Source organism: Anarhichas minor, unplaced genomic scaffold, assembly GCF_050575085.1.
Source record: "Anarhichas minor isolate MPS153535 unplaced genomic scaffold, ASM5057508v1 ptg000090l, whole genome shotgun sequence".
NCBI lineage: Eukaryota > Metazoa > Chordata > Actinopteri > Perciformes > Anarhichadidae > Anarhichas > Anarhichas minor.
The window spans coordinates 2,963,838-2,985,359 of record NW_027466536.1 but is presented as its reverse complement, the minus strand read 5'-3'; the positions used below and the strand labels follow the sequence as shown (position 1 = coordinate 2,985,359).

Sequence of the window (21,522 nt, the reverse complement as noted above, 5' to 3'; positions counted from 1 at the left end):
AAAATGACCTTTTATCATACTGGATATATGTAAGCCTACTGTTTTAGAGATTGACTACAATTTGTTTTCTCTCATCTTGCTGAAGATACTTTAATTAACATAAATCCCAAATTTAAAATAGAAAAGGTGGTATTTTTGCTCTATAAAATCAGGCAAATGTTGGATCAATCATTTTATGGGAAACCTTTGCTAAAACTCAGGCCCCAAGCATGGCGACATTGTCTGACGAGATCAGCCAGCAGCTGGACTTCACTAGCTGTGGAGAGGAGGGGAGTAGCAGTGACAACAGCTCCGATGACTGCGCCTTTAGGATCTGCAGTCCCAGGAGCCAAAGTCCCATGATCCACAGTCCCGGCTCTGCGTGCAGGACGCCCAGGGTGCAACGCCACCGCAGTAGAAGCAACACCCTGTGTTCCCCTTTACAGTGCACCAGCCCTATACCTTACGCCTCCTGGAGTAAACTGAGGCTCTGTGACTCTCCCAGCACACCCAAGGTAGGAAGTAATTCAGATTGATAGTCCTTGGTGTGCCCCTGTGGTCCAAACCAGTTTATCTTCAGTGGGAGGAATTGCGTTTGTCTTTCCCCCCCCCCCCTGTAGAGCCTGCTATCGAAGTCGTCCCAGCCTTGCTCCAGCACCAAGATAAGCCGCCCTCAGCGGACCCTGCGTTTCGCCTCAGCTGCTGCTAACCTCATCCAGGCACCTTCCGTCAATGTGAATCCTTTCACCCCTGACACTGTCCGCAGGAACAGCGAGCAGCAGTGGAAGAACCGTTGTAGGAGTGATAATGATGGTGATTATGGACGCAGGTAACTAGGCTCCACGCTTTACTGTAGATCTGTAAGGGCATTGTAGGAGCCAATATGTGCCCAACATTTTTACTCACAGATGGGGATGGGATGATAATTGTGTGGAAAATTGCCCAAATGTGTATTTTAGAATATCTCGCTTAACAGAAATGAGTAGGTGTCAAAATAAGAGCTCTTTTCTTACAGCAAACATTTGAATGTCGTCATTGGTTGGTAGATTAGATGGAGGGTGAAATTTAAAAAATAATTTGAATTCTTCAAGCGTTTTAGCACTCTTGCATACAGGCCTGACTTTTATCCCTTACTAGTGCAGTTTTGTTCAGAGTATATAAAGGTCTGAATGCTCTATTTTTATCTTTCAGGTTGAAACACAGCCTAATCTCATCTGAGGAGGATGATGAAGCCTTTCTCCCACCAAAGGTACAACTATTTTTATCAGTGCTGGATGTAACCCTCCCTATCAGATGCTTCCGATATGATTTCATCATCAGCCTTCGTCATCTTCGCCTGCCTCCTCACTTCTTGTTTTGTCCAAAATTACATGCTGCCAATCCTACTTCCGGGATTTCTCGAAGGAATCTCCAAAAAAAAAAAAAAAAAAGAAGAAGTTCCGTCAGAATCTTTTTCTGAAGGAAGTGCTACCATATTTGGTGACACAAAGAAAACCCCACTCAAGACTGATCATTGTGACGCGTGTTCCTTCTTTTTGAAATGTATTTGATTTTTACCACAAGGCCCTCCGTCTGTTTATCTGGCAGAGGCGAGCTGTCCAAGCCTTCATGCTGTCGCGCTATGAGAGTGAGTTCCTGGAGCTGGAGTGCATTGGTGTGGGAGAGTTTGGAACAGTGTACAAGTGTGTGAAGAGGCTGGATGGCTGCTTGTACGCCATAAAGCGCTCTCGCCAACCGCTGGCAGGTTCTGCCGATGAGTGAGTCAGCAGCATGTCGCTCTGTGCCAGAGACGGAACAGTTCATATAAAAAAAAATGTTGTTCCTGAATTGATCCACATTTATCTGACCATTTTTCATGTCCTCTCAGGCAGCTGGCCCTAAAGGAAGTGTATGCGCATGCTGTTCTTGGGCACCACCCACATGTTGTTCGCTATTATTCGGCATGGGCCGAAGACGATCACATGATTATTCAGAATGAATACTGTGATGGTAGGTTTCCCCTTACCACCAAAAGCACAGTTTAGGTCGAATGAAATGAAATTCTAAATATTTTTAGGTGAACTAGATTGAACTATGTGGTTTTGATACTGTCGATGTCTGGGTGCCAGGTGGAAGCCTCAGTGATGTCATTGTGACGAAGGAGGTGCAGGGTGAGCTATTTTCAGAGGCCGAGTTGAGAGATCTGCTCTTACAAGTGTCTATGGGGCTAAAATACATCCACAGCTCAGGCCTCGTACACCTGGACATCAAGCCAAGTAAGTGTCATTGGGCGGTTCCCCATGTAATTCTTGTAATGTCCCGTCTAAACCTGAAGTCTCTTGTGCCTAAAAACTCGTTTCATCCCTTTTGCAGGTAATATATTCATTTGCCAGCGTCCCAGCACAAGTGCAGCGGGTGAAGGGGAGAGTGAGGAGGAAGATGACAGAAGCGCTTCAGCAGGAGTCATTTACAAAATTGGTACTGTGTTTTAATGTTAGATACATTTCTACCTTACATTGTTGTTTGCTCTCAAGTCTGAGCCTTGTTTTCTGCAGGGGATCTGGGTCATGTGACATCGAGCAGCAGTCCTCAGGTTGAGGAAGGGGACAGCCGCTTTTTGGCCAGAGAGGTCCTGCATGAGGTAAAGATGTTGCAAAGCAATTAGTGTTGAAGGAAAAAGTAGGCCTGGCTTCTGAGTTAATTGCACCTCACTGTAGGTTAAAGGGCCAGTGTGTAGCATTTTAAGGGGATCTGTTGGCAGAAATGGAATAAAATGTTTCTGTATAACTAACTGAAAATGAGAATCTGCTATAGGTAGGGTCACTCACGTTTGTGCGTCGACCACCGTTGTTCTTCTACACGCTTGGCACACAGGAGAAGCTTCAGTCGGTTGTAATCTACAACCTCACCGCTAGATGCAGCCAAATCCTACACACTGCACTTTTCAAGAAAACAATCTCAAATTCAGAGGTCCAGCTGTATTTGCATTGTCTCTCTGCTCTAGGAGTACAGCCACCTGCCAAAGGCAGACATCTTTGCTCTGGGCCTGACAATTCTGCTGGCGGCCGGTGCTCCTCCTCTGCCTCAAAATGGAAATGAGTGGCACAGCCTTAGAGAGGGGAAGCTCCCCAAACTGCCGAAGGAGCTATCGCCTCCCTTCAGAGGCCTACTTCAGGTGCTCTTGTTTCTGTTGTTTTTGAGCTGATACCCTTGAAAAAAACACTTTGTCACTAGTATAGCTTGTCAAAAATGCCTTTTTTCTTTGAGTCAGTTGTTGCTGGATCCAGACCTGACGAAGCGTCCGTCTGCCAGGGAGCTTTGCAAGCACGCGGTCTTGCGGGAGGATAGGACTGGGAGGGTGGCTGCTCAGCTTCGCAGAGAGCTCAATGTAGAGAAGTTCAGGACGGCCATGCTTGAAAAGTAAGAGGGAAAGCATGAGGGATAATTTAACATGCATCGCCAGTTCTGTCTTCTTCATCATTCATTCAGTCTGAAGACTTGCATGCTGATGCCGGTTAAAAGCATTAAATTATTTCCATTTTCTCCACAGAGAGCTCCAGGAGGCTCGTCAGGCAGCTTTGTCACCCAAGCAGCACCTCTGTCCCGGGCTGAAACCTGCTAAGATGGGGTCCCTACCCAGAGCTGGAAAGAGGCTTGTCGGTGGGAGGACTGTGCGATCCATGAGCTTTGGCTGCTCGGGGTATGGAGTCTGATGGGACGTCATGATGCCCACACGCCTGTCCTTTGCTCGGATGATATGCGAGTCCTTCTGCGACCAGGCTGCGGTAAAGAGTGTCTCAAGGAGAGGACCGAATATACAGCAAAGATTTCGAGGGAACTGATAACTGGATTGAATCTTCCTATAAATCTTCAGAGTGATGTAGAGCTGTGGTTTGTGTGTTTTTAAAGGGCTTATCTGACTCACTCAAACAAGTGATTTTCTGGCAGAGGTGAGGTGTAACTGCTGCAGACCAATGTTCTTTTTTTTTTTTTTAACTGTAAATAAAAAGTTTTAAGCATTTTATCAGATGGCTTTCCTTTTTTTGTTATTTGAGTTATCTTTGCTACTCTTAACTCTTGTACTATGTAATCCAAAAAGCACATTAAATAAAGGCTGTTGGACAGAGCCACACAGAGACTTTCCACTGGCTCTTTTTATCTAGAGCTGCAGACAACTGTGTGACTGTGGCTAGGGGTGGACTTTGGAAGGAGCTATGAGCCATCATACTGCATATTTGTTTTGAGAGCATGTCACGCGATTATGCTGTTTTTGACAACACAGTCATTAGCTTAATCTTTGTATTCCATTGTACCTGCAGTATTGAAGGTGTTTTCCAACAGGTTACATATAAGTGACATTGGGTAATATAAAGAGTCCTAAAAAACACTGGAATCGTTATTTCATATGCCTTGGTAATTCAAGGAAGACTTTTCATTTTATGTTTCTGTTCCAGCTTATTACTTCTTTTCCCTGATCTTGTGGCGTTTCTGTTTTGTTTTGTGTGTAGTGGATTTCCGACTGTACTTGAAGGCACCATGACGCATTAAGGGTCCACCCCCCCCCCCCAAACTCTGATTATACAACACAATTGGAAGATGTGCTGTTTGTTCTCGTGCAGCTCACACAACAGTACGGTGCTCGATGGCGCATCACTAGCTAGTCAACTATTGTTAGTAGGAATTTAAAAAGCTGAAGCAGCCCGGCATAAGAAACGAATGTGAGTGAACTTATCCACACTAACAAACAAATCTCCGGTTTTACTTATGCTTAACGTCAACTGTATTATCGACATTTAACTAATGCTAGCTAATGTAGCATTGATAATTTAAGTTAGCATTAGCTTTGACTTCTGGTCAGTTTACCCGACGTCAGACTTTCAAATTATTTATTATCTTAGCAGTTGTGGTTTATAGTTGATGCTGATTGTTTGTTCATACTAATGTTAGTCCTCTAACGTTAATCGCGTTCCTCTTTTATAAAACCTAACTTTGTGAGTGGGTTAGCTGACTTTGCGTGAGTTTGTTTCATCACGTCGGTGAACATTGCTAGCGTTAACCTCCTATTCTGGTTTTTAGACCCGAGGGGTATAATCAATGGATGACCTGGGGGATCTCGCCAGTGGGCACAACTTTGCCCTGGTCATTCTGTCCTTCCTCCAAGCTGACTGTGGAACTTCAGAGTACAGGAAGGAGCTCCTCTCCCTGGGAAAGGACTTTAATCTGACCCGGGACATCAACGGCCCCAGACCAGACGATGGAGGCCTCGAAACCGATGGTCACTTGAGCAGCAGCAGCATCACAGCTGCTCTATGTGATATTGAGCCTTCGGTGGAACTGCAGTGGCCCAGTGAGTACCTGGATTACTAACTTTAAACTGTACTCTGCTCATATACAGGTGACATTATAGAGTCAATGTCATACTAGCACACCACAGACAGTATATCAACTGTTTATCTTTGAGGCTTGTACAAACAAGGGTCTTATTGCTGAAATCAAAATGTAAGCTTTTTTGCTGGATGAGTCAGAAACATGTGGTTTAACACACCAGTGAGCTCGTGTAATGGAGAAGTTTTCCACTTTATCACAGTCAGAGTTATGAAACAACTTGTGTCTTTAAGGGAAAGCAGGAAGTGACAGCTGCCGACCATTTCATGTAATGGCTGTCTCTGTTGAGGCAAACTCTGATCCACATTCATACATCTCTCACTTGATCACTGAATGCAACTTTTTTTTAACCCCAAATCATCAAGTTATGTGGGCTGAAGAGGTCAAATGTGTGATATTGTTGTCCAGAATATTGAAATGAATTAAATGAAGGTGCATTGCTTGTAATTTGTAATTTGTGCACTGATGTTTGGACCGTCTTGTTTTCCTGCAGGGAACCGTGCAGAGGCAGCAGATCTTCGGCAGATTGCAGAAGGGCTGCGAGAAATCGCCGACCAGCTTGAACACAATGTTGTAGCTGAGGCTACCCAGAACCTCAGCAGGAACATATCGGCCTCCCCCTCTGAGGTGAGTCTACTCTGAGCTCGGGAGGTGTTGATGTTGTGACGGTCATTGTTTGTAATAGATAGGACTATAGATAATCTGAGTCAAATTTAGAAACACAACTACCGGGACTTTGATTATGTGTTGGTTTTGGTGGTGTCATACCGTGCTGCAGTAAAATAAGAGGTTTTCTAAAGAGATCCTGGTGCTCGGGAAAACTAACAGTTTGCTCTGCGCAGTCCTGGTTCTGGTTCTCCGGGGCCTCCCTTCCCTCCAGCGGGGCCAACAATATGGCCTGGGTGTCCAGCAGTGTGGGGTCATTGTTGATTGATTTTAATCTGATCTCGGTGGTAATGATGGCAAGCTTTAAGAATATCTACAAAGAAACAGACATCTTGTCTCTGATGGTCTCGTTTGGTTATGTCGGTCATATAGAGTCATCAGAAATACATTGAGACTTTTTCATAACCAGTTAAAAGTACTTAGTTTGGTGGTTTCTGTTTGAGGACCCATGTCCACTGTAAAACACTATGGGAAACCCTAAATGATGAACTTTATGCTCTACATTATATTGTATTAGTTTTATTGTTAGGTATTCCATAATGTTTAGTATTACAAGAACACATTTACCTCAGATATACTCATTACTTAGGTGGGCAAGATATGCAATCATTTATTTATGCCACCCAAAAGAAAAGTGCTTATTGACAATATCATTTTTGCCAAAGGAACTACACATTAGAGTTCTGTAATAAAGCAATGTGTATATACTGAGATTAGCCGGATTAAGGTTATTAAATTTGAATTTTTACATTAATGAATTAAAAACTTCATGTACCAATTGATCCCTTTGTTCATTTGTGCTTCGCAGCAGTGGAAAGATCACCTTCGGTGGGAGGTGGACAGAGTAATGAGGCGGGGCGTGGGCCTGGAGCATCTTCCCCAGGAGCGCGTCATCGTGGCCCTCACGCTCACCCTGGTGAAGGGAGTGTGCGAGCGGGCCCCCCGGCTCCTCAGGAACCTATTCGACACCGTACTGCAGCGCTTCAGCCTTGCGAGGGCCTGGTGACTTGTGAGGAAATAACTGAGAAACACGCGGTGGAAGACAGCGGAATGTGAAACTGGCATCTGGTCGTCACGACCGGTCGACCGTGTTGATTAAACGGAAGTAAAAACACTTTTCAGACGTAGAATTATGAGTTTAGAGTCATATTTGGAAAATGGGAAATAGGTTGATTTTGAGACTTGAATATTGTCATTCCTTCATTTGTTTACTATTGCTTAAAAAATGTATTTTTTCATTTTATACTTGAAAGACAATTTTGTATTCGATTTAATTTGGCGTGTACGTCTATTATATAGTGTCATGTGATTAAATCTATTTTCCTGTGATCTGAGTCGAATTTCTACCTGAAATAGTTTGAGATTGTATTTTATTGAACATGTAGTGTGTTGATCTTTGGCAATGCAAAATTTAAATTTACACACATTTGAACAAACCACCACAGAACAGGTTCTCATTGTTTTAATTATTCTCATCTCAAACAGTGTTGTAGGAAACTCGAGGTACAAAGTGTGTTTGGGACCTTTTGCCATCCACCCTACTTCGTACTTTAATGGTTTCCCTTTGAAAGCAGGAAGTCTGTGTATTACATGTGTATACACTGACAGACATACATGGAAATGGTTCATCAAACACAATGTCCTAACAGCCATTCTTGAATTTTCATAGTGATAAAACTTACCACAATATCCCCAAATTCTTTAAGAGAAAACATAGAAGTGGCGGGGCAGCAGTGAACAAAATGCAGTTTGTCCCCTTTTAATAAACGGTTCTGATGATGACGAACTATCATGTGAGCTCTCAAAGGGGCGGGACAACTAAAGGTCTACATTTAACGAGGAGAACGTGGGACATTCCACTAGAACACTTCACTTTCTGTTTAAGAGCTCCTGCACTGTACTGAAGACTGGCTCACTAGTAACTGCAGAGGTGATATTCATGCAAAAATGTATTTCATAGCAACACAAGAGGTTGAAACTTACTTCTAAAAACAAATCTCGATGAAGTGCGTTGATGGAACATAAATCTAAGCTAATATGCATGTGTCAGAAGTAGGTTCAAACGGACAAATAAAATCTGATTAGTTTCTTGTCCATATCATACATTTGGTTTGTTGATCAGAATAAGTCATCACAGTTAGAGGGGGGGGGGGGAAGATATATAAATAAATGCCACTCTGCTGCAGAGGAAGCGAGGAAGCTAGAAGTCTCACAGCAACAGTAAATGTCGACTTTGAGGTTCACCGTAGCAAAGGGAGTGTCAGTGTAAAAACACTGACTCATAACAGTGCTGACAGTGAGCCACAGACACAAGAGAAAGCAAAACAACAGGAAGAGGGGTGAAGTACACAAACTTTCCAACCAAAGACATAAAGGGCTGGAGTCTTAAGAACTAAGACAGAAGAAAAACACCAAAAGTAAGGAGAACAATGGAGTGCATTGTCCTCTTTCTGCGTGTGCACCTGGTGCAGTGGATCAGCAGTAAGGTTGTGGATGAGGTGAGATTTTGGTTTCATGGGGGGGCATTTTCACAGATTTAAAACCTTCCAAAAAAGGATAGCAGATAAAGCAGCCTCATTTAGTAAGAAGAGTCCCACCATGTGTGTACTAATACATTTATTTCTACCGTAACATTGCGTAATTTACATTCTCCAACCCTGAGAAAGATTTTCTACTTCCTCCTGTAGCTCATGACACCATACGCCATTACGGCAGCGAGGACCACCAGTGTAGTGCCTCCGTAAAGCATCGCTGAGAGATCTGATTCTGGTTCAGGCTGCATTGGGGGCTCCTCGGCTGGGGGTTCTACAGGGGCCACTACGGCCTCTGGGACGAGTGCAGCCTGCAGGACCTCTGCCACGGTCTCTGCCTCTGGCTCCTCTGGCTGGGGAGGCACTGCGACGGGCTCCTGTTCTGGTTCAGGAGCGGGTTCCGAGGTGGCGTCATGCTCTGCTGGTGCTGCTGGGGTTTCCTTGGCTAGAGATTGGGGTGCCACCTCAGCAGGCACTGGGGCGGTTGTTGCAGCAGCTGGTTCTGGCTCAGGCTCCGGTTCTACCGCAGGAACAGATAACGGTGCTGCAGGCTGGGGCTCAGAGGGAGGGGGAGGCCGCTCTGGTTCTAAGGAGATGAGGGAAGGCTCCGCCGACAAGCTCGCGGGAATCTCTATTACAACCGGGTCCTCTAATGAAAGCAGGGACGCCGGGTCTGTCGAGTCCGCCTCAGCCGACACTGGAACGGGTGGAGTCTGCTCCCTAAATTCTTCCCTCAGCTCGGCCAGCTCGCTCTCCGTGCCCAAAACGCTCATCATGCTCTCGTCTATCGCTCCGACGTCGCCGCCTTCCTCGAGCAGCTCGGCGTCTTCGCGCTCGACGTGGACAATGTCCGAGTTCGAGGAGTTGTTCTCGCTGCGCTCCTCGGCCAGAGCCGCTCCCTCGTTGCTGTCCAGGCTCTTGACGTCTTCGCGGTCCATCGCGCCGACCTGTGCCCAAGACTCGTGGCCGGCCAGAGACACGGGAAAGCTTTCCGTCTGCCAGGAGCTCTGCTCACTGCTGTTGTCCCCAGTGCAGAGCAGCGAGGAGGGGGGGCTGAGCTGGTCGGGATGCTGGTCCCCGGAGAGGATGTAGATGTCGTTGCTGTCTTCAGCAATGGTCACACCTCGCTCCTCCTCTGGCTCGAGGCTGAAGAGTTCACCCTGTGGTAGACAGACGGAGACAAATGGCATCAACATTCTGGATATGCAAAGTGTGTAAATTTGTTATTTTGTATAATGAGTTTGCTCTTTGGGTGCAGCACAACGCTGTACTGCTTTACACCTGATGTTAGCCTTGTATCGCCACCTAGTGGTACACAGCTATCAATCAACAGCCATCTGCAAGCCTCTCCTCTTATGCAACACGCTTATCGTATGATCACGTGGGTGTGAGTGACTGACACAGAGGTCGGCTTGCTGAAGTGAAATATGTTGAAGTAAATACAACGGTAGAGTCTGCGGAACTAAACACACATTTTACCTCAACAATATTGAAAAGGGTCAAACTTTTTTTTTTTTGCCAAAGCTAGTTTTTCATGTCAGCGTTTCACGAAACTGCAAGTAAAACAAAAAACGAGAGAACGACCACATCTTTCCATTTTGCTGAGTGTGCAGTGATGAGGTGCAGAACTCACAGTATATGGCTCAGAAATAGGCCATTGTTCACAATGAGCCCAGAGGAACATGATACATACTGACATCATGCTCACTGTCTTGAGGGCATGTGTGTTGAACACACCGCGTGAATAAAGAGGCTAATAAGCCCTTTCTCACAGCAGCCACTTTGACATCTCATTGCAGGGCAAACACAGGTGCAATTAATTACATTAATTATGGCCCTGTTCCTATTACGCCAGCTGTGGCATCGTGCATGCTGGCTCACTGAAACTACTGTTACACACCACATAGAATGTGGCCATAATGCATCTGATCAACCACACCTGCTCTGTCAAAATACATACATCCAGCAGCACTTTGGGTTAAATGCTGACATAATCACAATGATATTGTCAACATGCTGGTGTTTAGCAAGTATAATATTTAGCATTTTAGCATGCTAACATTTGCTAATTAGCACATAATGCAAGTTACAGCTATGGCTGATGTCATTGGTTCAGCTTGGGTATTTGGTCAAAACCCCTAAGAATTAGACACATTAAATCATTGATCTGATGATGGTACTCGATGAACAGTTATTACCAAAAAGTACGATTCAACCAGAGGGGAACGTACACATCTTACTGTACAAAATTCACAGCAATCTATCCAATATTTGTTTGCGATATTTCACTCAAAACGACAATAGTGTAGCTCAAGGTGGCCGTAGAGTAAAGGTCAGGGGATCATCAAAGTCTGTCGGCTTCATCCTCTGGGGACCATGAACGTCCGTATAAAGCTTCATTGCAAGCCATCCAACACTAGCAGAGACATTTCCGTCTGAACCAAAGTGGTGGGATTATCGTTAGCAAAGCCAAAATAGACAAAAGAAGATGCTGAAAGTAGGCTGGGTGTATAGTAAACAGTTAATCTGGGTCTACAGATAAACCATGCCAGACTGGGTTGAAGTGAAATGTTGGCTAGGTCATGAGCAGGCTTCTCCATCTTGTTTCTGTGCATGTCACAGAGGTGTCACCTGAACAGACGGAATTCAAACAGGCAGTGAGCACAGAGGTGTTTGTTCTGCGAGTGCAGCAGACAGAAATGTTCTGACAGCAAAGATCAGCTCCCTCAGCAACAACATCTCTTTTGAAAACATGATAATATGTCATGATGTTCTTCAGAGTCTCATTGACCTCCAATTTGCATCTGATCCACACCGTATAGTTTCTGAGGAAGCATACAGTATGGAAATGATTATTGACCCGTGTAAATACAACTGTTAGCTGACATGGTCACGCTGTGAAGGTTGTTTTCCTTACAAGGGCAGTCCGTGGATGCAACGGTAGCTGAGAGATTAAATCTCACAGCCTTCCATCGTTATCCAACATTCGCTCTCTCCGTAAGCTGATTTGCATGTGGGAGAGCGCGAGCGTGTCACACAACCCTTGCCCTCACAGCAGAACGGTGCCGAGGGCAGACAGGAACGATAACTGTCGATCCTTCGCCTGCATTTAGTCTCAAGTTCATGCTGCTCCTCAGTCATCTACAATTTAAAGCGACAATAAACCGAAAAACGAGGTTACACTGAGTGCCAACTGGGCGTGCCAAACCGTAGAACACAAGCACCAACGATAAACTATTTGTTTCATAACTTTCCAGGCAATTTGGTCTTAGTCGTCATAGAAACTATGCGATTTATTCTGGACAAATTTGCTATCAAAGCAGGTGAAGTTAGATTCATAGTGATTCATGAAAATACAACTTCACATAGAAGGATTCATGAAAAACAAAATGTACGAATAATTACAAAAATTATTCATCTTTGTCCATATCTTCACAAAGGATAAATAATAAAACTACACACCTGACTTTATCCTTATATTTGCTCTTAATGCTCCGTGTCATCCTCCAGCACTGCTGGAGCTGAGAAACACACGGATGTTTTAAGTGTTGTTCTGTCGAGAGGCGTGTCCCATAGTTCTCCACCCTCACCCCGAGGCAAACGCAAACTTTATAAAACAAGTTCACATTCCTGCTGGTAAGGCGAGGGTGTACCTCCCTACGTTACACTGCTCTCATATCAAACTGAATCAGACAGGCATCCCCGACATCGGAGGGCCGAGTAACGTAGCCACTGCCCGAAAGAACCTTTAAAAAAAACTAAGAAATATCTCTAAACATGCTGGTATATCGGGAGACGAAACCAGCTGCCACATTCTTGTGACGGTGAAGTGCTTACATTGCCACATACCGCTGCTTTGGAAATCCAAACATTAGATCTTGGGTGTAACAAAAGGCTCACTTTCCATATTTACAAAATGTCAAATCCACGAGAATACAAAAACAAACAGGGTTTCACAGGTTTTTTCGAATGATTATTCAAACCAGAGACTCGTACGTGCTCTTGACATTTTGTGAGGATTATGTCATCACTGTTCCTGACGGACGAGCACTGCAGGAGGTCACACAGCAGCTGACTGAGAGCGACGGCTGGACTGCTCATCACGGTTTGTACCTTTAACTCTCAGTGGGACTCTGGTCAGTCATCACACAGAATGGCTATGCAAACTGTGGCCGGTGCTCTTTCACGTTGCGATACATGCAAAACCAAATCATTTTGACTGAATAGGTTCATAGTGGACGACCCGCTCTGCCTCCTGCCGCTACAGTCAGATGTGCAGCATCAAAATTTGCATGGGTAAATATAGGTTTTTGTCCCGTCATCATAACCAGTGTTGTGGCAGCAGGGAGGCTGATGGACAGACGGGAGGCTGGAGAGGAGGGATGGCTGCCCTGTTTAAACCTTGGCAGGCAGCCAGCGTGCTGCTGCCGTACAAGTTATTAAGCGAGCTACAAGTGGGCCAGTCCAGCCCCCGGTGATGATGTTTTTAGAGGATTACGAGTTATTTTTTATTGGGGGGGGGGCTTCCTCAGCCTACACAGGCAGTCTACTCTGGTCCAGTCTCACGCCAATGCAGTGGCACAGCGATGCACATGTTTCATCCCTGGAGCTGGAGAGAGGGCGCTTACATAACACGGGGGAGAACTGTTAAACTACGCAGGGTGCAGCGTGAAGCGACACGGCCCAGGCTGGAACCCTTGAAGCATCATCACGAAATGTCATCACTGCACCTTCACCACTGGAGCAGCAGCAGAAGCAGCGATTTCAAATGTAGAACTGAGAAGTTGCTTTATTCGCCTTTTAAGATATGCTGCTTTGACTATCAATTTACCATCAAACATACTGCAGTAAAATGATATGACTCCATTATCCCTTTTCTCTTTGCTAATGGGTCAGGTGCAGTTATCAGCGCGCCACTTTTAAACCCCAGGAGTCCCATTACATCACACGCACAAGGACAGTAATATGAAATGGCTGTTGTGCACACTCAGTTCTCGTCCAGCAGTTTTCACTGAAGGACAATCGTCTTGATTCCTCACCCGGAAAGACAAACCATCGCACGCAAGCACACACACACACAACCCAGAGAGGCACTGAACTACAACCAACTAACTCTACCCTCCAGTTTAGAGCTTCCAGTACGTCTCTTTCATTTCAGAATCTCTTCCTCCATGTAGGCCATTTTCTTTTGCTCGTCTCCCCCCTCGTTACACCCCCCCCCCCCCCAATCATATCTCCCCTCCTCCCCCCACCTGCCCCTGGCTGTGCACCGTCTTCGGGCTGCTGGTTTTGTTCCTGTCAAATGAAGTGTACAGCACATTAAGGTCAGAATAATCCGTATTGTATTCTGATGTAACCGACAATGGCATCACGAGAGGCACTCAAATCTAGCAACTTCACTGGAAAGTGACCAAACCGGTACTAATCTGTGCATTTAGGATTTGTTTTTTTCGTGTCGCTTCAACAAAAAATGCGGGAACGGATTAATAAATAAATGAGATAAATATGATGAACAAAACATGCATTTAGCATTTTTGTATTTTTTTTGCTCTGCAAGTTCACATTTCATGGAATGAGATTATCGTGCTACAATAAATTAAAACCTGTACAGTACGTTTACTCCCAACCACTCAACAATGACCCGAACTAGAACTATTGCTCGAGCGGAGAGATCTATTCGACGGCTAAGAGTTTCTCAGAGTAAACATTCGCGCACGCAAATGCATCCAGACCAATGAGCTCACTCTGCCGTTGCTTCCAACATCACGAGTAAATCGTCCTACCTCAACGAGAAGTCTTGAAAACTCTGGATGGCCTGAATAAACAGTAGACGGTCCTAGTGTCTGCTGTCTATTGGACCGCTCGTGGAGTGGATGCAGAGAGAGAAGTGTGCATGCAGGCAGCTGTCAAACCAACGGAGATTTCACTTCGCTCTCACTGGCTCACCACGCCCACCCTCTTTCTCTCGCCCCTCCCCTCCTTCGTATTCCCTCCCCTACTATCGCCAGTCTCTTCATGCAATCTCTCCCCCCTTTCTCTCCCCTCCTTTCTCTCTCTCCATCCCTCCATTGCTGATCCTGGCCCAGACTATCATCCGGTCATCCCCTGTGACATAACACAGAGCAAGAATGTCGCTTTGTTTGGAGCCAGCGCTTTATATTCACGTTACTTTGCACGAAACCGGGCCGAGCGTCGTGACAATGAGGTAGTGGCGACCGGAGCGGCGGTTAACGCGTCAAGTCACGTGACCCTTAAATCAGCATGACCTCGTTCGTGGAGCCATCTGTGGCACAGTGTTCCACTTATTACAACGTCGGAAAACTAAACGCTCACAATGAGACGACGTATCAGTGGCACCTTGCATAGCTTAAATGCAAACTGCCGAGATTACTGGTCCACTCACATGAGAGTTCATGTTGTGGGATGGTTAAATATGCTAAAGTAAAAATCCAAAGCATTAATATATCTGCTATGTAAAGATGTGGTGGAGTAATGGTCGCGCTCCCTCTGTGTGTGTTGTAATCGAAGCTTCTGTGCTTTGTTTACATACCTGGACCGTGCATGAGTCCCGGTGTGTTGTGCCCTACTGGCTAGCTAATGGCCGCCACTCAACGACCCCCCCCTCTGCTTCCCCCTCAGGGTTACACAGCTAGCTCAGTCAGCAGTGTTGCCATTGTTTGCACTGCTCGGGCTGTTAGCACCGCTAGCTGTAAGTCGTCACCGCGTTGAGAGCCTTGTGGAGTCAAACCCTCAAATGTAGACGTGCTCTGAATGTGGAAGTCTGTACCTTTAAATAAGCATATTATCTTCATCAAAAACGCCAATAATTAATTTCTCCCGAAGAACAAGCAACATCTTATGAAACACAAATACTATCACATGTTAAACCCATGATTAAGTGTTGTCAAAAGATGGACGTTCAAGTTGTAAATGACCACAAAGAAGATTGTATGAAGTGTTTAATTCGTTCTGGCTGATAGGAGGACAGCGGTAACTGGTTGTGTAAGTATTATTTTGTAAAAACAAAAAGACCAAACAGGGCCAGCGAAAGGGTCTCTTTGGTATAAAACATCTGTGCAGGTAACTCACTGATGCCCTCATCTGGCTATTCTGAGTTCTGCACATCTCATTTACTTCATATTTAAGCATGGTGCAAGCATTTTCCATCTAAATATGCACTACAAGAACTATTTAGACTTCCAGGTGACCAAATATCAAATAAAAGGGCGGGCATATAAAGCTTTTGTTTAAAAACTCACCCATCCCCCTTGCTGGATGATGTAGCCCACTTCATCCTCCTCTAGGAAGCGCACCCCCAGGTGCAACAGAGTGGTCAGAGACTGGCCTTCGCTTTGTAAAGCCTGCAGCAGCACCAAAGGGACGAGCACCTGGGAGAGACGAGTAGACGTTCAAAGGTGAGAGGTGAGTGAGGGGAGAAGAAGAAAGGACGGCAGAGGTAATCCATATATGAAATGGAAGATTAAATGTTGCACCGTTTGCATGTTTCATAAAAACCCACCTTGCTCCAGCCTCCCTGTGTGTGTATTGAGAGATCCTGTGTTGTGTCTCTGAATCTCTGGTAGTCCAGAGGCCTGAAACACACACAGACATAATCACTGGTATTAAACATAAACGGTCTACATATCGCTGTTTAAGAATTAGATAAATGTGTCGAGAATACAAGAGTTATTCATACTCGGCATCCAACATTAACTTTTTTATCACCTGCCAAGGTCTTGCATTCATTGCATATTGTATTTCTGTGATTTCTCTTATAATCTGCGATCTTGAAGTCAGATCTATGTTGGGTTGGTATTCACAAAGTTCACTAACAGATCTCGTGTGTGTGCCAGTGAAGCCACACACTCCTCCTTGGTCAAATTCACACACACAGCTGTAATGGATTTGTGTTATGCATTGTGCTATAGAATATAAATGTGTTTGTCTTGTAAAACGGATGTCATCTATGCTTAAAATTAAACCCTTTTTTATAGTCAGTTTTTTTTGCATATGATTCAATATCCATGGAGCACGTCCAAAAAGCTGCTTTATATTCTCTGGAGTACTTCCCCTGAGCATGAATGGTCTTTTGCTCAGTAACACAGTTGGACGTTGGCCAGTGCAACCACAGTCTTATCTGTTGCCCAGAGAGCAACTCCAGGAACAGCTGGTGCTGATGCTGTGCTCAGGTGAACCTCCCTTATGTTCAAATGACTTAGATTAAAATCTACAATAGTGTGGTTGCATATTCATCATCTGTGAGCAGTCTCCGTCTGTGTGAACGCTGTGTGACAACACCTTTCCCAGTGATGGATGGATTTTCAAAGCAGTCTGGTTTAGAAAATTAAAAATGAATGTGTGTGTATACGCGTGTGGGAAAGAATGTGTGTTAAGTCAATACATTCGAGGAAAAACTCATGCATGTTATTGTGTTCAATCTTAATACGATCAGAGCTGAATGCAAACCTTTCAGCCACTTTCATGCCGTACAGTTCAAGAGTTCACCAAGAAAGAAAATGACCTAAACAGCAGTGCATCAACATTGACTTGGTCATTCCTGAGATTGTCACACACACACACACACACACACACACACACACACACACACACACACACACACACACACACACACACACACACACACACACACACACACACACACACACACACACACACACACACACACACACACACACACACACACACACACACACAAAAAATACAAAACCGATCGAGAAAGTCAGAGAGTTGTAAACTGACCCTGCGAGGAGTGTGTGTACAGCTGCTGCCAGATGTGCGTCGAGCTCCGCGGCCACGCGGTCTCCCACTGCAGCAAGGCAGTCTTCAATAGAGGACTCTGGGAGGACCGGACTGAACACCAGCGACGTGTGCCGGTCAAAGCCTGTTGTGGAAAAGGCTGTGAACACACAGAGCACAGGAGAGAGTTATCTCAGACAGGAAGTGCAGTTCATTAGGAATTATTCCCATTGGCAAATGGGTTATTTATGGAACTACGGTTATCCGAGTAGCATGAATAAGTGTCTCGCACACCTCAATTGAAAAATAAAGCATGTTGGCTGTCAGTGAGAGAGGGGATTCTCTCCTCATGAATTGGGTTTACACCAAACCATCCCCCACTCAAGAAGCTCACCTCTTCCTTACTAGACACTCACTCGTGTCATGCTACTCAGAGAACTGTGGTTATGTAAAGAAACCAAAGTTCTCTTTCGCTGCATACATTTCATGTTGTACATTGACCTGTGGACTCCTTTACATAAAGGAGACCAACGCTTTGCATGAACAACGAATGGCACAAAGAAAAGACAGAGTTTTACAACATTAAAGGTGTTTGTGCGTTTCCTTTAATTTACCTATACTGTGCTTTGAGTTATGATAATTCCAGTTCATGTATACATCTGCACTAAAAATGTCTACACAGAACCATATTTTTGTTATATCTATTTTCTACAATACATTATGGAGATTTGACTCCTTAATGGTTAACTTCAAATCAGAGACTTGAGACCTGAATAGTACTCGTTTTGTGTGTGTGTGTGCGTGTGTGTGTCCACTTTACATGCAGTGATTTCATCGTCCAGTTGTCTCAGCTCTTCTTCGTGCTCTTTTATCATTGTGCGCCTCTCGCTCTCATTTTGGGCATGTCCTGAAAGAGAGATAAACACATGACATATGAACGGTCTCTCTCTCGCTCTACCACACAAACACAGTCCTCACAAAGACGATACAACCACCAATTAATGAAAACTGTTGTGCACGTATATAAACACCAACTGTCCTGGAGGGGAGAAACATGTTTGCGGGCTCGGGTTCTACTAATACCAACGGCCTTTCTCTTTCAACTCATTCATCGGCTCCTCCTCAGCACGATGCTGCTGAACTCAAACAGGAAATAGTTGAAAATGGAGCTCTCTCAGGACTGAGACAAAGGCTGCTGGTGAATGACTATAGAATATGTGGAGCCCCAGCATTGATCCGACTCCTTCCGGTTCACTCACTCCGCTCAAAGACGTTGGTTGTATCCACTATCATGGAATGTGGACCATCAGGTAATAGAAAAGAAACACAAAGGGCCTTTAGGTGTCGTTCCTCATTGATTTTTCCGACTAATGTTTTTGCAAGGGAAATCTGGCGTTTATTTAATTTATTGTTTTTAAACAGGAAGGAAGAGGAAACTCAGCCAACCCCCCCCTTTTCCCATTCTGTGTGTGTCCCTGCAGCTCATACATGAACCCCCTAAAGGGCCACTGTTGGTTTTTCCTGGGCTCGGTGCTGTTTCAGCATTCAGCCAGACGGCTAACCGGACAACTATTTTGCGTTGGTTCATTGGCGTGTGAGTTATCCTGCAGTGATTACACATGACAGGCTGTCACAAATTGGACCGGGCCAAGCGGAAAGCTGGGATCAGCCAGTCATCTGCCCCTCCCCGCCCATTCCAAGCATGCACACAACAATAAAAAGGGACAGGAAATATAAGGACCTCCCCCTCTGTCTCTTTACTATCGCTCACTGCTGCTTTTTCTTGCTCATAATGCATACGCATTGTTTTGTCTTTCCCTTCAAAGTGTTTCTCAGCCTGTAATCAGTCAGATTTCTTTCGCCACTAACAGACTGTGGCCATGGCTTCTTTATGGTCTCTATGCGCACATTGATTGACTAAAGAATTACAAATGGGACATATCTATACGTGTCAAATAGGTCAAACTCTGTTCAAAAGGCATTCTGCTGTGTGTGCGTTAGTATGCTCGGTGCACAGGGAACAAGCTGGAACAACTGCATGCTGCGAGCCTGAAGTCATAAAGAAAGTCTCTGTAAAGAAAGACCAGTCTTCAGCCATGCTGGACACCATATTGAAAGGATCGTAGCTGGGCTTGTATGTAGCTTTCATGTGACATCTATTTGTTTACAAGCAGCGGGTACTATATTTACTGTCATGATTGCATGGGCACAACAGTCTCCGGGTGCGTTTCTGTGCCACTGTCAGCGAAGGCTAAATAGAAAATAGGTGGCAACCTGCCTGCACACCCTGAATATCTGTTGTCACTGCCCTGTGTCTATGTGCGCACGACTCTATTTGTGTACTGCGTTAATGGATGTGTGAGGTTTGCCCTGAGATGTGTGTCACACACCGGCGACATGAAGGGACCGTAGAGAGCGGTTAAACAGGGTGTCCTTGACAGTACTTCTCTTGGGGAGATATGTCATTGCTGCACTTTAACTTCAGATTGAAGCACTACCTCACGTCAGGTTACACCTAAACTACATTAGGAGTGAGAAGAACATTTACCCGCTAATCTAAAGTCTTTCCTCTCACCTTGAGGAATGGTTAGCGCCTGTGATCTGCCGACGGGCAGCATTGCCAGGTAGTTGAGCACAATGTACTTGGTTTCATAATGGAAACCCTCAGGCACAGTGGCGGTGATGGAGGCAGAAGAGGTGGCGGGGCCTGAGGTAGCCATTGAACAGACGTCAGACTCTCAGGCATATGCGGTTTTTACAGTCACAGCCGGACGTCTCACCTGAGGAAAATCAGAGCCACAGGAGGAAAATTAATATGTTGATTTAACATGATAGCTGTAGTTCCGTCAAATCTGGCCAAAACACCCATTAATACAATTCACATCACATCACACTTAAATGTCCTATCTGACAACAGTAAGATTAAATTAATGTGCCCCTCAGTGTCATCACAGGACAAGAATGGTAGCAAAATGTCTTATGGGCATTATGCAAAGTAGACATGGTTACTTTCTCATCCAGAAAAGGGGGGGATGGGGTTCAAATGGATCATTGATTCTCAGTGACTGCATGACTGCTGACTGAGAACCCAGAGGTAGATAGACCCAAGACACATGGGTACTTCACCGTACACGTGGTGTACAGAGGGGGTTAAAAGGGCAGTACGTGGCTTTACTAAACTAGTATTAAATGGAAGTTCAGCTCACATCGTCCTCCAGAGATGAGGCAACACCATGCGGACCAAAAGTCAAATTATAGTAAAGTTCGACAAATTAAAAGAAGAAACACTTTCCGGCTTGAGCTATCAAAATAAAACCTCTAGCTGCCCTATGGACATTCCGAGACCAAAGTTTCTACGTTCAGATAATAACTTTATAACGACTATAATAACTGGAATACAAACCACTACTATTATGTTAATTCTTCCAAAGTGACGGCATGGCTCCAAAAGACAAAGACATAACGTTATAAGCTCATACGCAATTACCTAAATAGCGGACTTTTGCCTTGTTAGATAAGTTAACGTTAATTAACTAGAATTAACCGACACATTTCATAAATGTCTGCTACGCTGAAAAAGTACGTTTTTAGTCGTTTTCGCCGGAACACCTTCTCACACATGCGAGCTATAACGTGTTAGCTAGCTCAACGTTGACGTTCACGTTCAAGGTGATATTTCGGAGACGCTAAACTTTCATTTAACTTAAATTAAGCCAAAGTGGAGTCGACTTCTTACCGTCCTTGACCAAAGGCAAACAGGTGCTGACAAACGACAGGTAGAATGGAAATATGCGACGCAATCCCCTGCAGCAGCAGCAGCAGAAGAGAGCAGACCACCACTGGCAGGCAGCAAGCAGCAGCGCTAGGACAGTGTGTGCTTTGGAAGCTTGACAAGCTGGCGACAATACATCACCAAACGTCCTGTTACAACTTTCAAAATAACACTCTCGTTCATAAACAGACGGCGTTACAACTTTTTTAAACGATAAAGTAACACTTACTTTGTGCTGGATCGAATATTAATCTTCCCAGTGCCTTTCAAAGTGTCTTTCAGTGTATCCATGGGAAACCCACGTGAAAGGATGTCAGTTGAGCACCTCTGTAACCGTTAGCTACAGAAAGGCAGAACGTGACTTCTCGTAGATGACAATTATAATCGTACCTGATTATTATAATTAACTCTCCAGAGAGAGATATTTGAAACTTATATACATAACTAACATCA

At 44.8% G+C, this 21,522-nt stretch overlaps 3 protein-coding genes across 3 annotated transcripts; 2 read left to right on the top strand and 1 right to left on the bottom strand.

The window, feature by feature from the left end:
- Positions 1 to 209: 209 nt before the first annotated feature.
- Positions 210 to 4,335, top strand: wee2 (WEE2 oocyte meiosis inhibiting kinase). The gene is made up of 11 exons (XM_076082157.1): positions 210 to 494; positions 600 to 808; positions 1,171 to 1,228; positions 1,567 to 1,736; positions 1,847 to 1,968; positions 2,088 to 2,234; positions 2,332 to 2,436; positions 2,514 to 2,599; positions 2,963 to 3,133; positions 3,230 to 3,378; positions 3,509 to 4,335. Exons 1-11 carry the CDS (start codon positions 210 to 212, stop codon positions 3,669 to 3,671), a joined length of 1,665 nt encoding a protein of 554 aa, XP_075938272.1. The 3' UTR covers positions 3,672 to 4,335.
- Positions 4,336 to 4,518: 183 nt separating this feature from the next.
- Positions 4,519 to 7,338, top strand: bida (BH3 interacting domain death agonist). Its single transcript, XM_076082160.1, has 4 exons — positions 4,519 to 4,676; positions 5,035 to 5,305; positions 5,837 to 5,970; positions 6,818 to 7,338. The coding sequence occupies exons 2-4, from the start codon at positions 5,053 to 5,055 to the stop codon at positions 7,013 to 7,015; spliced, it is 585 nt and encodes a 194-aa protein (XP_075938275.1). The 5' UTR covers positions 4,519 to 4,676; positions 5,035 to 5,052; the 3' UTR covers positions 7,016 to 7,338.
- Positions 7,339 to 7,456: 118 nt separating this feature from the next.
- bcl2l13 (BCL2 like 13) lies at positions 7,457 to 21,179 on the bottom strand. The gene is made up of 7 exons (XM_076082159.1): positions 21,034 to 21,179; positions 19,873 to 20,077; positions 18,118 to 18,204; positions 17,301 to 17,457; positions 16,060 to 16,132; positions 15,800 to 15,928; positions 7,457 to 9,700 (listed from the first exon to the last, which is right to left on the bottom strand). The coding sequence occupies exons 2-7, from the start codon at positions 20,015 to 20,017 to the stop codon at positions 8,681 to 8,683; spliced, it is 1,611 nt and encodes a 536-aa protein (XP_075938274.1). The 5' UTR covers positions 20,018 to 20,077; positions 21,034 to 21,179; the 3' UTR covers positions 7,457 to 8,680.
- Positions 21,180 to 21,522: the final 343 nt, after the last annotated feature.

Bases quoted from the DNA above. Each gene is read 5' to 3' on its own strand.
- wee2 (XM_076082157.1), top strand. From the start codon at position 210: ATGGCGACATTGTCTGACGAGATCAGCCAGCAGCTGGACTTCACTAGC. The intron at 2,600-2,962 runs GTAAAGATGTTG...TCTCTGCTCTAG, and splicing joins CCAGAGAGGTCCTGCATGAG to GAGTACAGCCACCTGCCAAA. The intron at 3,379-3,508 runs GTAAGAGGGAAA...TTTTCTCCACAG, and splicing joins AGGACGGCCATGCTTGAAAA to AGAGCTCCAGGAGGCTCGTC.
- bida (XM_076082160.1), top strand. From the start codon at position 5,053: ATGGATGACCTGGGGGATCTCGCCAGTGGGCACAACTTTGCCCTGGTC. The intron at 5,306-5,836 runs GTGAGTACCTGG...GTTTTCCTGCAG, and splicing joins GGTGGAACTGCAGTGGCCCA to GGAACCGTGCAGAGGCAGCA. The intron at 5,971-6,817 runs GTGAGTCTACTC...TGTGCTTCGCAG, and splicing joins TATCGGCCTCCCCCTCTGAG to CAGTGGAAAGATCACCTTCG.
- bcl2l13 (XM_076082159.1), bottom strand. From the start codon at position 20,017: ATGGCTACCTCAGGCCCCGCCACCTCTTCTGCCTCCATCACCGCCACT. The intron at 18,205-19,872 runs GTGAGAGGAAAG...TCTCTCTTTCAG, and splicing joins GGCGCTAACCATTCCTCAAG to GACATGCCCAAAATGAGAGC. The intron at 17,458-18,117 runs GTAAAGTGGACA...GTGTGTTCACAG, and splicing joins GGACGATGAAATCACTGCAT to CCTTTTCCACAACAGGCTTT.